Genomic DNA, 16125 nt, shown 5'->3' on the forward strand with positions numbered 1-16125 from the left:
GCTATTATGTGGCTCCTAGTAGCCTCTAGTCTAGCTAGCATGTTGACTCATTGGAGGACATTTAGACATTAACTGGCACTACAGGACTGCCTGTATCAGCCACTTTACATGCAAGCCCAAATGATCTGATATTAATAGGTTATATTCCATCATGTGACTTTTGAATGGAAATAAACAAAGTGGTGGTCAACCAACAGTGTGAACTATCTGAGGATGCAAGGGGCCTAGATATTGCCGCGAAAAGCAGTTACAAGTAAAATAATTAAACTATGCGATGGAATCTATCCCGATACTTTGTCAAAAAAAGATTTGGCGAGTGACACCAAGGATTATCCGTCGGTCGCATTCCCAGACATGTCTAACTATTGTGTTCCAGACGTCATTCTACACGACAAAACAGAATAAATCTTGGACAAGCATGGTGGCCTACAACTTCTTTGTGTGTGGCTGGGTCAAGGAAATTGGTATCAAGACTCTCCCGGATAAATATGCATCGTTTTTGCTCGGGTAAGATTACATTTTATGATTTAACTTTGCATCTAGAGCTCTGTTTGTTGCCTTTTTGTCACAAGTACCGTTTATGAGGAGACAAAATAAGTTCAGGACAGCTCTAATGACAACATTGGTTGTGTTCTGCTGTGTTGTCCAACATACCGTATTTTCCGGACTATAAGGCGCACTTAAAATCCTTTCATTTTCTCAAAAATCGACAGTGCGCCTTATAACCCGGTGCGCCTAATGTACGCAATAATTCTGGTTGTGCTTTGGACAGGGGTCAGCAACCCGCGGCTCTAGAGCCGCATAGCGCCGCCCTAGTGGCTCCCTGGACCTCTTTCAGACATGTGTGAAAATGGAAAAAGATGAAGAAAAAAAATCTTTTGTTTAATATATTTTCTGTAGTAGAACAAACATGACGCAAAGCTTCCTAAATGTTAGAAATCCGACTGTTTATATTAAACACGCTTCACTTCTGTCCTACAAATTTCAGCAAGTTTGTTTGCATGTACAACTTTCTCCGATGCTGCCACAGAAAGACGTGTTTTATGCCACTTATTCTGAGTCTCATTTTGTCCACCAAACGTTTTAGTCTGTGTGTGAATGCACAAAGGTGAGCTTTGTTGATATTATTGACTTGTTGGAGTATTAATCAGGCATATTTGGTCAGTGCATGACAAAAATCTAATCGATGCTAACATATTATTTAGGCTAGCTGTATGTACATATTGCATCATTATGCCTTGTTTGTAGGTATATTCGAGCTCATTTAATTTCCTTAATGTCCTCTGTGTATTTAATTTATATTCGCATGTCTCATGACACATTATCTGTATGTAATAGTGGCTGCATTTCTGATAGTTGTTTGTGTGCCATGTTGTTCCAGACTACAGCAAACGTTACCCAGCTCACAAAGATTGTAATAAATCCGTTAGAAGAAAGACAGCCTGCCGTTTCCTTTAACTTGGACACACACATCTATACCTTTGGTCATTCTGAGCCAGTCATTTCCAGAAGTTATCTCATCCTGTGAGAAGCCTCCGCTTTACTAATGATTTCCAATGTTGCAAAAATATGTAGAATAAAAATTAAAATACAGCATTTCTGTCAACGAAGATTTGGGTCAGCCTTTGATAGTAGGTTAATGTAGCTAACATCTGTCTTCATTATAAGGCTTTTCATTTTTTGCGGCTCCAAACCGATTTTTTTGTTGTATTTTTGGTCCAATATGACTCTTTCAACATTTTGGGTTGCGACCCCTGGCTTAGGAGAAGTCATTTTATTTGGTTCATGGTGTAATGATAAGTGTGACCAGTAGATGGCAGTCACACATAAGAGATTCGTGTAAACTGCAATACGACGCCAGTAATCAACACCAAAACTTTAAATGTTTCTTTGAGAATATGGAACATTACACACGTCGCTCAAAAATCTGTCAAAATGTTGTAGTACGACTTTGGTAAAATATGAAGCCGCACCGCTTGATGGATTGTACTGTGCTTCAACATACGAGTATTATGGTGGCGTTTTGTTTCGCAATATTATACAAAAGCAACTTTTCTTACCTTCTGGTACCTGCTGATTTGTATTTGGGATCTGCATAAATCCTGAAAAATCGTGCCATTTGTAGTCGTGCCAATCTATGCAACATCTATGCCAAATTTACAATCAATCATAGTGTTTGAAAAACACTGTCCGAGATGATATGAATGGGTTGGTGTTGGGAAATTTTTGAATCGGTCAAGAAATGTTAACATAGAAACATTTTGTAAGTGAGAATTAGTATTTTGGAATTCCTGGAATTTCAGGAAAACCAGGAATGTTCATGAAAAAAGTACCTTTGATGTCCCAACTAAGTGGAATGTTTTGATGGTGGAATTGTTGGAATGGGTTGAAAAATGTAGAAGGAGAAGCCGAAGGACTTTCTGGACATTCCTGGAATTTCTTTGAACTTGAAAAAAGGTCAAAAAGGTGTTGAAGGATGAAAAATGTGGCGATTGTGCAAGTTTGAAAATTGGCCCTATTAATTTTCAATGGGAAAAACGTCCTGGAAAACTATAATTCTTGGTAATCTGGGATATTTCGGAAAATCAAAATACGGTTGCTGTCGGTTCCTAGCCAAGCCGAACGTTTTGATACTTGAACAGTTCCGTTGGGGGACAATTTATTGTCATTTTTATGAATTTGATGGGTAGTTTGCTGTAAAGTTAACTATTTTTATTTAGACAAAAACATGTTTGGAAAGTATAATAATATACTGTAATATTTGTTGCAATAATGGATACTATTAAAGTTTAAAAGGTATGCAATTTCAAGCAGTACATTTTTTTTTTTTATATATCTATTACATTTAGTGAGAAAATATGAAGTACTTTATTGACACATAAACTATATTGCCAAAAGTATTTGGCCACCTGCCTTGACTCACATATGAACTTGAAGTGCCATACCATTTCTAACCCATAGGGTTCAATATGATGTCGGTCTACGTTTTGCAGTTATTACAGCTTCAACTCTTCTGGGAAGGCTGTCCACAAGGTTGCGGAGTGTGTTTATAGGAATTTTTGACCATTTTCCTTAAAGCGCATTGGTGAGGTCACACACTGATGTTGGTCGAGAAGGCCTGGCTCTCAGTCTCCATTCTAATTCATCCCAAAGGTGTTCTATCGGGTTCAGGTCAGGACTCTGTGCAGGCCAGTCAAGTTCATCCACACCAGACTCTGTCATCCATGTCTTTATGGACCTTGCTTTGTGCACTGGTGCACAGTCATGTTGGAAGAGGAAGGGGCCCGCTCCAAACGGTCCCCACAAGGTTGGGAGCATGGAATTGTCCAAAATATTTTGGTATCCTAGAGCATTCAAAGTTCCTTTCAGTGGACCTAAGGGGCCAAGCCCAACTCCTGGAAAAACAACCACACACCATAATTTCTCCCCCGCCAAATTTCACACTTAGGACAATGCAGTCCGAAATGTAGCGTTCTCCTGGCAACCTCCAAACCCAGACTCGTCCATCAGATTGCGAGACGGAAAAGCGTGATTCATCACTCCAGAGAACGTGTCTCCACTGCTCTAGAGTCCAGTGGCAACCTGCTTTACAACACTGCATCCGACACTTTGCATTGGACTTGGCTTAGATGCAGCCGATCGGCCATGGAAACCCATTCCATGAAGCTCTCTGCGTACTGTGCGTGGGCTAATTGGAAGGTCACATGAAGTTTGGAGCTCTGTAGCAACTGACTGTGCAGAAAGTCTTTGCACTATGCGCTTCAGCATCCGCGGACCCCTCTCTGTCAGTTTACCTGGCCTACCACTTCCTGGCTGAGTTGCTGTTGTTCCCAAACTCTTTCATTTTCTTATAATAAAGCCTGTGTTGACTTTGGAATATTTAGGAGCGAGGAAATTTCACGACTGGATTTGTTGCACAGGTGTCATCCTATGACAGTTCCACGCTGGAAATCACTGAGAGCGGCCCATTCTTTCACAAATGTTTGTAGAAACAGTCTCCATGCCTAAGTGCTTGATTTTATACACCTGTGGCCACCTGGGATTAGGACACCTGATTCTGATCATTTGGATGGTTGGCCAAATACTTTTGGCAATATAATGTATCATTTCCAGTAGGGATGTCCGATAATATCAGACTGCCGATATTATCGGCCGATAAATGCTTTAAAATGTAAACGGAAATTATCGGCATCGGTTTCAAAATGATCGGTATCGGTTTCAAAAAGTAAAATTCCTGACTTCTTTAAAACGACGCTGTGTACACGGACGTAGGGAGAAGTACAGAGCGCCAATAAACCTTAAAGGCACTGCCTTTCCGTGCCGGCCCATTCACATAATATCTACGGCTTTTCACACACACATGTGAATGCAAGGCATACTTGATCAACAGCCATACAAGTCACACTGAGGGTGACCGTATAAACAACTTTAACACTGTTACAAATGTGCGCCACACTGTGAACCCACACCAAACAAGAATGACAAACACATTTCGGGAGAACATCCGCACCGTAACACAACATAAACACAACAGAACAAATACCCAGAACCCCTTGCAGCACTAACTCTTCCGGGACGCTACAATATACACCCCGCTACCCCCTCCCCCCCACCACCTCAACCTCCTCATGCTCTCTCAGGAAGAGCATGTCCCAAATTCCAAGCTGCTGTTTTGAGGCATGTTAAAAAAAATAATGCACTTTGTGACTTCAATAATAAATATGGCAGTGCCATGTTGACATTTTTTTTCCATAACTTGAGTTGATTTATTTTGGAAAACCTTATTACATTGTTTAATGCATCACAACAAAATTAGGCATAATAATGTGTTAATTCCACGACTGTATATATCGGTATCGGTTGATATCGGAATCGGTAATTAAGAGTTGGACAATATCGGATATCGGCAAAAAAGCCATTATCGGACATCTCTAATTTCCAGGTGTTTGGGGGGCCAGATAAAATTATGTCGCGGGTGGCCCCCGGGCCTTGAGTTTGACACCTGTGGCTTAGAGCCTAAAAACTTATTTTAAAAAAAAATACAATTTAAAAATATATTTTTAATTGAGAATCGGGATGAATAAGAATCGCAATTCAGATGTGAATCGATTTTTTTGTGCACTCCTAGTAAAAAGGTAAATAATCCAAATGACTGAATCAAGAACCAATAGAGGCTTTCATTTCCTGGAAGTGTCCTCCCAGGTGTTGCAGATCAGGTGTATTAGCCAATGGGAAGCGCACAGAGATCACATGTTAGCAATGTGACACACCTGAGAAACGTCACGCCTAGTCATGCTCGCCACGCTCGTTTACTCAGCTGGTCAATCAGTGGCCTTCTGATTCATTTGTTACATAGCAGGGTAGAAACGTTATTGATTAGCAGCCAGGTAATAGGTTATGCATTTGGAGCCTGGGACATGACACATGATGGAGCTTGTGACAGCGTTCATTCCGCCATGGAGGGCCGAGACGCTTGTCCCACGCCCGGCGGGGAGTCCGGAGGAGAGGTGTGCTGCGGCACCAGGCTGCGGGTATCCGAACGCTACAAGACGGAAACGCTGCTCTTGTTGAGGCTTGCTGGGCCCATGGTGAGATTCTGACTCATCACACACACACACACCTTGCAAGGCTGCCATCTTAAATGTGATGAAAGCAATGGAGGGTCAAAGGTGGCTCGAGGAGGAACTATTTCCGAGTCCGCAATCAGGACAAGAAATCCTATCGATTTTTAGCAATAATTACACTTGTTGGCTAAACTCGAACTTTAAGACACTTCATGGATTCCTGATCTAATTAAGAGTCCGACTGATTTCTAATGATGTAATCCAAGATGGTTGCGGTCAAAGGTCAGAATGTTCGCTGCAGGTTTCTGGTCGGCAGTCATTTCATCTGAACTTCCAAATCTTCAAGACGAAGAATCCTATTGATTTTAAGCTATGGCAAACCTATAGTTCATTGACAAATCTAAAGAACCAATACACGGATACAAAGCTCTCGTTTCAACATGGATGGCATTAATGGAAATAACGGAAGAGTTGGCCAACACAATAGATGCTAAACCAGGGGTGTCCAATGTAAGGCCCGCGGGCCGAATCAGGCCCGCAAACAGGTTATAAAAAGGTTGTCCTGGAATTCCTTAATACCATTTCTCAATTAAAAATGTTACTACTTCAAATTTTCTCGACCGATTTTGAAAAATTCCAACACAAATAGGGCTGATATCTGTTATTCCGATATTGTCCAACTCTTAATTACCGATACCGATATCAACCGATACCGATATATACAGTCGTGGAATTAACACATTATTATGCCTAATTTGGACAACCAGCTATGGTGAAGATAAGGTCCTTTTTTTAAAAATTAATAAAATAAAATAAGATAAATAAATTAAAAACATTTTCTTGAATAAAAAAAAGTAAAACAATATAAAAACAGTTACATAGAAACTAGTAATTAATGAAAATTAGTCAAATTGACTGTTAAAGGTTAGTACTATTAGTGGACCAGCAGCACGCACAATCATGTGTGCTTACGGACTGTATCCCTTGCAGACTGTTTTGATATATATTGATATATAATGTAGGAACCAGAATATTAATAACAGAAAGAAACAACCCTTTTGTGTGAATGAGTGTAAATGGGGGAGGGAGGTTTTTTGGGTTGTTGCACTAATTGTAAGTGTATCTTGTGTTTTTTATGTTGATTTAATAAAAAAATAAAACGATACCGATAATAACAAACGATACCGATAATTTCCGATATTACATTTTAAAGCATTTATCGACATCTCTAAACACAAACCATTTAAACTCATTCAGAACATTCAAGTCTTAACATTTTCCCCAAAATTACCGCTTTTCATGAAATTCCCATTGATATTAATGCAATATTTTTCAAAGTTCTACATTTTTCATCCGCTTCAAACCGTTCCAACTTCAAACTGTTCAGCCTATTCAGCAATCGCGGGCTTTCCCTTGACAAATTCCCAGATTTCCCATAATTCTATGTTTTCCGGGACATTTTTCCCATTCCAAATGAATTGGCCAATTTTTCAAACAGCAAGTATAAAAATTAGCTGAATTTTTTTTAATGAAATAAACTGCTGTTCTAAATGTGTCCACTAGATGTCGCAATTGCAACTCTTTGTATCTTTGTAGATGATGCTACATATGTACAAAAAACACATGTTAGTGCACCAGTCGAGGAAAATGAGCAAACTACATAAATAACATCCTGTAATTTGATTTTTATATATATATATTTTTTTATCTTGATAGATTAAAAATTAACACCAATGAGTTGACTGATGAACACTATCACTCAGAAAGTATAAATAAGGACAAATAAAGGTCGAATACTATTAACCGCAACATGTAAGTGTAAAAAATCCCAACATTATGATTTGTGCATTTTCAGAATGTGCTTGTTCTATTTTTAAACAAAGAAAACAATCCGAAGTTGTCTTTATTTTTAAGTTATCGTGCCGTGATTTTACCAGTCCGGCCCACTTGGGAGTAGATTTTTCTCCATGTGGCCCCCGATCTAAAATGAGTTATAGACACCCCTGTGTGCAGTATTTATGGATCTAACAAAGGCATTTGACACACTCATATCTGAATTAATAAATTAGATTGATGTGGAATCAGATGGTTGGTCTTAACTTGTAAGAAGCTACTTAACCAACAAGCAATACGTGAAGCTAGGCGAACACACGTCTACAACACTAAATATCTTGTGGTGTACCCCAGGGATCAATACTGGAACCAAAATTGTTATCTTTATATTAATGACATTTGTTAAATTACAAAGGACTTAGTTATTATTTGCAGATGAAACAATTGTTTTGTTCAGGAGAGAACGCACAGAAGTTAATGTAAATAACAGAAGAAATCAACTTAAAAAGATGGTTTGACAAAAACAGACTTTCTTTGTATCTCAGTAAAACAAAAATGTTATTTGGTAACATTAGGAGAGAAAATCAAACCAATGCAAATGGACAGAGTAGACCAGGGGGGGTCCAAACTACGACCCGCGAGACGATGTCTTCAATTTGGCCCACAAGACGGAACGAGTTCAATAAGCAATATGGCGGAATATTCTTATGTACAATTAGCCAGTGGTCTGCTAGCTGCCATTTTGTCACCATCTGGTGGTCAACAAAAGTTGCTCAACCATTAATTAAACTTGGGGAAAAAAACAGCACGGCATTCACTTATATGCCCCAATCAATACAACCTTCCCTAGTCATGGTGTATTTAAATTTGTGGATATCGTAAAAAAAACAACATCCAATCAGCATAACAAAAAAATCTAAATACACCCATTTAAACAAGGGATGGTGGGAAAAATGCAAAACACTCCACGTTTATCCATGTTTGGCACATTTTAGCTGCTTTATTTCTGATTGATTACAAAACTTTAAGGAGGTTGTCTAAAATTTTTAGAATTTTTAATGCAAAATGGTGGCGTTTGTCATACACAATTCTGCCTTTTCACAATACTGCCATTTTTTTTGTTGTTCTTGTAAAACAGTGACATTTTTTTGAGTAAAATTATGACTTTTGTCATAATTTTGCCAAGTAAAATTCCGATTATTATATTACCAACATTTGAAAGTTCTATTATACAATTGTGACTTGTCGAGTAAAATTACGACTCTCTTCATAAAATTGCCAAAATTTTAAGCTTTTCTTGTAGAATTGCGACTGTTGAGTAAAATTCCAACTTTTATCATAATATTGCACAAATGTTCAGTTTTTCTTGTCAAATTTTGACCTTTTTCTTGTGAAATTCCAACTCATTTTTCACAACACGCTTTTTTACATTTGCGAAGTATGTATATATTATTAATGTTGTAAAATACACATATTTATATATCTAGAAAGGCTGTTCCTAAAGAGGTATGCATTTTTCACCCCTGGAGTAGACATTTAAAGAGTAAAATACATGTGTGTGCAATAATAAATGATCAAATGAATTTGAAATGTCATATAAAAATAATTGGCAAGAAATGTCATATAAAAATAATTGGCAAGAAAGAATTCTTTAATAAAGCAAAATATGTATTGGACCAAAAATCACTACACTTATTGTGTAGAAATATGGGAAAACTACTACAAAAGTACACTTAATTCATCAACCTTTACAAAAGAGATCAACTAGAATAATACATAATGTTGAATATAGAGAACATACAAACCCCAAAATTTTGAAATTCAATGATTTTGTGAATATGCAAATAGCTAAAGCTATGTACAAAGCAAACTATAACCTGCTGCTAACTAAGAAGGTGCAACAATTCTTAACAAAAGGGAAATATAACCTTAGAGGAAAATGTAATTTTTTTTGTAGCACTTAAGACCTTCAGCATATCAGTATGTGGAATTCAATTACGGAATTAATTAATGTACTAATATGATCTACTTTTTTAAAAAGTGTTCAAAGAAGAATCCTGATAAACATATTGAATCTTATGAAAAAATTATATAAATAACTTAACTACTTGTTTGAGAACTTTATGTATTTAATAATTTACTTTGTCCATTTACTCATTTATTTATTCACTGTTGTGTCACAAATTGGGTATCGAAAAGATGTAGGATTAAGTCAGATCTGCTTCTTCCTACTCCTTTTCAGACATGCTGTATGACAAACTGGAAATATGTTAAGTATTGCATAGTTCAGTGTCATACTTCTTTATTGTGCTTTTCCTTCAAGCATTTCAACATTTCTCGACCGATTTTGGGAAAAAATCCAACAACCATTTGAACTCATTCAGAACCTTCAAGTAGTATCATTCTTCCAAAAATTCCCGCTTTTCCCGAAATTCCCAAATTTCCATGAAATTCCCATTGAAAAGAATGGGACACTTTTTCAAAGTTCCACAATTTCCAAATTTTTCAACCGATTTAAACACTCCGCCTTCAACACATTCCACTTATCCTGGATATTCAAACTATCATTTTTACAAGTTCGAAAAAATTTCAGGAATTCCCTTTTTTTCAAACCCTTTTTTCTGGCGACTACTACTTCCACATTTTTCAACCGTTCCACCGTCCAAACATTCCTCTTAATCAAGACAAAAAACAAAGTTGTTTTTTGAACTGGAAAAATTCCCGGTTTTCCCGAAATTCCTGGAATTCTTTAATACCATTTCTCAATTGAAACATTTCTCGACCCATTTGAAAGATTCCAACACCAACCATTTTAACTCATTCAGAACATTAAAGTCTTAATATTTTCCAAAAAATTCCCGCTTTTCATGAAATTCCCAAATTTCCAAGAAATTCCCATTGAAATGAATGGGACACTTTTTTCAAAGTTCCACATTTTTCATCCGATTCAAACTGTTCCAATTTCAAACAGTTCAGCCTATTCGGGAATTAAGGGCTTTTTCTTGACAAATTCCAAAACTTTCCAAATTTCCCAGAATTCCATCTTTTCCGGGACATTTTTCCAATTCCAAATGAATTGGCCATTTTTCAAACTTCCACCATTTCCACATTTTTCAACCAATTCAAACCATTCCACCTTCAACACATTCCACTCATTTTTACGAGTTCAAAAAAATTCCAGGAATAACCAGACTTCCCTTTTTTTCCCCAAATCCTTTTTTGACCCTTTTTTATGGCGACTATTCCTTCCACATTTTCCAATCCACTTGAACCGTTCTACCGTGCAAACATTCCTTTTAATCAGGACCAAAAAACGATTCCGGTTTTCTTGGAATTCCTTAATACCATTTCTCAATTAAAATTGTTACTACTTAAACATTTGTCGACCGATTAGGAAAAATTCCAAAACCAACCATTTCAACTCATTCAGAACATTCAGGTCTTTTTAACATTTTCCAAAAAATTCCCGCTTTTCATGAAATTCCCAAATTTCCATGAAATTCCCATTTAAATGAATGGGACATTTTTCAAATTCCCATATTTTTCATCCGATTCAAACTAGGGATGTCCGATAATGGCTTTTTGCCGATATCCGATATTCCGATATTGTCCAACTCTTTAATTACCGATACCGATATCAACCGATACCGATATCAACCGATATATGCAGTCGTGGAATTAACACATTATTATGCCTAATTTGGACAACCATGTATGGTGAAGATAAGGTACTTTTTAAAAAAAATAAATAAATAAGATAACTAAATTAAAGACATTTTCTTGAATAAAAAATAAAGTAAAACAATATAAAAACAGTTACATAGAAACTAGTAATTAATGAAAATGAGTAAAATTAACTGTTAAAGGTTAGTACTATTAGTGGACCAGCAGCATGCACAATCATGTGTGCTTACAGACTGTATCCCTTGCAGACTGTATTGATATATATTGATATATAATGTAAATGATAAATAAATGATAAATGGGTTATACTTGTATAGCGCTTTTCTACCTTCAAGGTACTCAAAGCGCTTTGACAGTATTTCCACATTTACCCATTCACACACACATTCACACACTGATGGCGGGAGCTGCCATGCAAGGCGCTAACCAGCAGCCATCAGAGGCAAAGGGTGAAGTGTCTTGCCCAAGGACACAACGGACGTGACTAGGAAGGTAGAAGGTGGGAATTGAACCCCAGTAACCAGCAACACTCCGATTGCTGGCACAGCCACTCTACCAACTTCGCCACGCCGTAGGAACCAGAATATTGATAACAGAAAGAAATGGGGGAGGGAGGTTTTTTGGGTTGGTGCACTAATTGTAAGTGTATCTTGTGTTTTTTATGTTGATTTAATAAATAAAAAATAAATTAAAAAAACACAAAAAAACAACGATACAGATTAAAAAAAAAAACGATACCGATAATTTCCGATATTACATTTTAATGCATTTATCGGCCGATAATATCGGCAGGCCGATAATATCGGCAGGCCGATATTATCGGACATCCCTAATTCAAACTGTTCAGCCTATTTGGCAATCGGCGGCTTTCCCTTGATAAATTTCCAGATTTCCCAGAATTCCAGGTTTTCCGGGACATTTTTCCCATTCAAAATGAATTGGCCATTTTTCAAACTTCCACCATTTCCATATTTTTCAACCAGTGTTTGTGCTTTTCCTTCAAGACCTTCACCATTATTCCTGCATCCTTTTTTAGAACCCTATAGCTTTTTAATGATCTGTAATCAAAGGGGGTTGAGGTCAAAGGTATTCTTTTTTTTTGTCCGAACTTTCTGCTGCTTCTCAAAAGGTCAGGGTGTCTTTTTAAGAAATCTCTTGATTTTGAATGACACTTAAAGCTAGGTGTGCTCAGTTCAAAGGTGAAATCGGCTGCCGTATCGTCTTGGAACTACCCATCATTGTTCTTGTCAGTGCAAGATCTTGGATCTTTTGATCCTAGCGTCCATTTGTCTTGTCAGAGACAGACCCCTATTGGTTTTGAACACGACGTAACCACAAGTTAAATGCTTGTTTGTTTACTTTTGACATTTCAGTTCATTTCTCAGCTGATGAGCTTCCTGATCGGCTTTGTCAGTTTGGTGTTCTGCGGTCATTTGGGTAAAACCGAGCTGGCCGGGGTAGCGTTAGCCATAGCGGTGAGAGACTACTATTATTATTACAAAACCGATACCAGTGAAGTTGGCACGTTGTATAAATGGTAAATAAAAACAGAATACAATGATTTGCAAATCCTTTTGAACTTATATTCAATTGAATAGACTGCAAAGACAAGATACTTAACGTTTGAATTGGAACACGTTATTTTTTGCAAATATTAGCTCATTTGGAATTTGATGCGTGCAACATGTTTCAAAAAAGCTGGCACAAGTGGCAGAAAAGACTAAGAAAGTTGAGGAATGTTCATACAGGCTAATTCAGAACGGGTGGGTGCCATGATTCAAGCAGCTTCCATGAAATGCTCAGTCATTATTAGTCATTATATCATCAAAAGGTTCAGAGAATCTGGACAAATCACTGCTTGTAAGCGATATTACGGACCTTCAATCACTCAGGTCGTACTGCATCAAAAACTGACAGTGTGTAAAGGCTATCACCACATGGGCTCAGGAACACTTCAGAAAACCACTGTCAGTAACTACAGTTTGTTGCTACATCTGTAAGTGCAAGTTAAAACTGTACTATGCAAAGCGAAAGCCATTTATCAACAACACCCAGAATTGCCGCCGGTTTCACTGGGCCCGAGCTCATCAAAGATGGACTGATGCAAAGTGGAAAAGTGTTCTGTGGTCTGACGAGTCCACATTTCAAATTGTTTTTGGAAACTGGGGACGTCGTGTCCTCCGGACCAAAGAGGAAAAGAACCATCCGGATTGTTATAGGCGCAAAGTTGAAAAGCCAGCATCTGTGATGGTATGGGGGTGTATTAGTGCCCAAAGCATGGGTGACTTACACATCTGTGAAGGCGCCATTAATGCTGAAAGGTACATACAGGTTTTGGAGCAACATATGTTGCCATCCAAGCAGCGTTATCACGGACGCCCCTGCTTATTTCAGCAAGACAATGACAAGCCACGTGTTACAACAGCGTGGCTTCATAGTAAAAGAGTAGTCTGTAGTCCAGACCTGTCTCCCATTAAAAATGTTTGGTGCAATATGAAGCCTAAAATACCACAACGGAGACTGTTGAACAACTTAAGCTGTACATCAAGCAAGAATGGGAAAGAATTCCACTTCAAAAATGTGTCTCCTCAGTTCCCTAACATTTACTGAGTGTTTGTTAAAAGGAAAGGCCATGTAACACAGTGGTAAAAATGCTCCTGTGCCAACTTTTTTTTGCAATGTGTTGCTACCATTCAATTCTAAGTTAATGATTATTTGCCCAAAAAAAATAAGTTTCTCAGTTCGAACATTAAATATCTTGTCTTTGCAGTCTATTCAATTGAATATAAGTTGAAAAGGATTTGCAAATCATTGTATTCTGTTTTTATTTACGATTTATACAACGTGCCAACTCCACTGGTTTTGGGGTTTGTATTATTATTATTATTATTATTAACTTGACTATTTCTATTGTCTCATTAATGACATTGTTTCCAGGTGATCAATGTGTCAGGCATCTCCATTGGCAGTGGTCTGGCGTCCGCCTGTGATACCCTCATATCTCAGGTACGTCATCTATCGCACTCGATGTGTTTATTCCACGATAAGGTTTTTTCTACTTCCTGTCAGACGTACGGCAGCGGCAACCTGAAGCGGGTGGGCGTGATTCTTCAGAGGGGGGTCCTGATTCTGCTGCTGGCCTGCTTCCCCTGCTGGGCCGTCCTCGTTAACACTCAGCCCCTCCTGCTCGCCGTCGGTCAGAATGCAGACGTCGCCAGGTGAGCTCTATATTAACTTTTATATTTTATTTTCATTTTTCCCTCCCCCAAATGTGATTATTATTATTTTTTTAAATTAATATTAATATTTTTATTTTACCTATCATTGTTAAAAAATAATACTAAAATTCATTAATACATTTTACTGATAATTATTGTGTGAATGCTCTAAAGCATTCACACGTTTTTTTCACTAAAATTAATCTATTTATTATTCTTCTTCTTCACATTTTTCATCCGATTCAAACTGTTCAGCCTATTCGGCAATCGCAGGCTTTCCCTTGACAAATTTCAAAAACTCCCTGAATTCCAGGTTTTCCGGGACATTTTTCCCAATAAAAATGAATTGGCCATTTTTCAAACTTCCACCAATTCCACATTTTTCAACCGATTTTAAACCATTCCACCTTCAACACATTCCACTTATCCTGGATATTCAAACTCATCATTTTTACAAGTTCAAGAAAATTCCACCGTCCAAACATTCTTCTTAATGAAGACAAAAAACGCAGTTGTTTTTTTAACTGGAAAATTTCCCGAAATTCCTGGAATTCCTTAATACCACTTCTCAATTAAAAATGTTACGAAAACATTTCTCGACCTATTTGAAAAATTCCAACACCAACCATTTTAACTCATTCAGAACATTCAAGTCTTAACATTTTCAAAAAAATTCTCTCTTTTCATGAAATTCCCAAATTTCAATGAAATTCCCATTGACATGAATGGGACATTTTTCAAAGTTCTACAATTCCCACTTTTTTCATCCGATTCAAACTGTTCCAATTTCAAACAGTTCAGCCTACTTTGGGAATAGCGGGCTTTCCCTTGACAAATTCCCAGATTTCCCAGAATTCCAGGTTTTCCGGGACATTTTTTCCATTCAAAATGAATTGGCCATTTTTCAAACTTCCACCATTTCCACATTTTTCAACCGATTCAAACCATTCCACTCATCCTGGACATTCAAACTAATTTTTCCAAGTTCAAAGAAATTCCAGGAATTCTCAGAATTCCCTTTTTTTTTTCAAACCCTTTTCTTCAGGCGACGATTCCTTCAACGTTATACTTGTATAGCGCTTTTCTTCCTTCAAGGTACTCAAAGCGCTTTGACAGTATTTCCACATTCACCCATTCACACACACATTCACACACTGATGGCGGGAGCTGCCATGCAAGGCGCTAACCAGCAGCCATCAGGTGCAAGGGTGAAGTGTCTTGCCCAAGGACACAACGGACGTGACTAGGATGGTAGAAGGTGGGAATTGAACCCCAGTAACCAGCAACCCTCCGATTGCTGGCACGGCCACTCTACCAACTTCGCCATGCCACCCCAGCCATTTTAACCGTTCCACCGTCCAAACATTCCTCTTATCCATCCATCCATGTTCTGCCGCTTCTCCCGTTTGGGGTCTCTTAATCAGGACAAAAAACAAAGTTGTTTTTTGAACTGGAAAAATTCCCGGTTTTCCCGAAATTCCTGGAATTCCTTAATACCATTTCTCAATTAAAAATGTTACTACAACATTTCTCGACCGATTTTTTTTTCCAACTCATTTAGAACCTTCAAGTAGTAACATTCTCCCAAAAATTCCCGCTTTTCCCGAAATTTCCAAATTTCCATGAAATTCCCATTGAAATGAATGGGACTCTTTTTCAAAGTTCCACCATTTCCACATTTTTCAACCGATTTTAAACCATTCCACTTTCAACACATTCCACTTATCCTGGATATTCAAACTATCATTTTTACAAGTTAAAAAAAAATCCAGGAATTCCCTTTTTTGCAAACACTTTTTTCTGGCGACTACTCCTTCCACATTTTT

At 37.7% G+C, this 16125-nt stretch overlaps 1 protein-coding gene across 2 annotated transcripts in view; it reads left to right on the plus strand.

The window, feature by feature from the left end:
- Positions 1-16125, plus strand: part of LOC133664994 (multidrug and toxin extrusion protein 1-like) — a 175202-nt gene that overhangs the window by 130705 nt on the left and 28372 nt on the right. The window contains exons 1-4 of one of the 2 annotated variants that reach the window (XM_062070113.1): positions 5343-5588; positions 12455-12556; positions 14019-14087; positions 14151-14299. In XM_062070113.1, coding sequence (XP_061926097.1) covers positions 5418-5588; positions 12455-12556; positions 14019-14087; positions 14151-14299 — 491 coding nt within the window. In that variant the 5' untranslated portion in view covers positions 5343-5417. Of the gene's footprint in view, positions 1-5342; positions 5589-12454; positions 12557-14018; positions 14088-14150; positions 14300-16125 lie in introns of those variants that run through there. The other variant, XM_062070114.1, reaches the window with a different exon arrangement.

The sequence above is a fragment of the Entelurus aequoreus genome, linkage group LG14 (assembly GCF_033978785.1).
Source record: "Entelurus aequoreus isolate RoL-2023_Sb linkage group LG14, RoL_Eaeq_v1.1, whole genome shotgun sequence".
NCBI lineage: Eukaryota > Metazoa > Chordata > Actinopteri > Syngnathiformes > Syngnathidae > Entelurus > Entelurus aequoreus.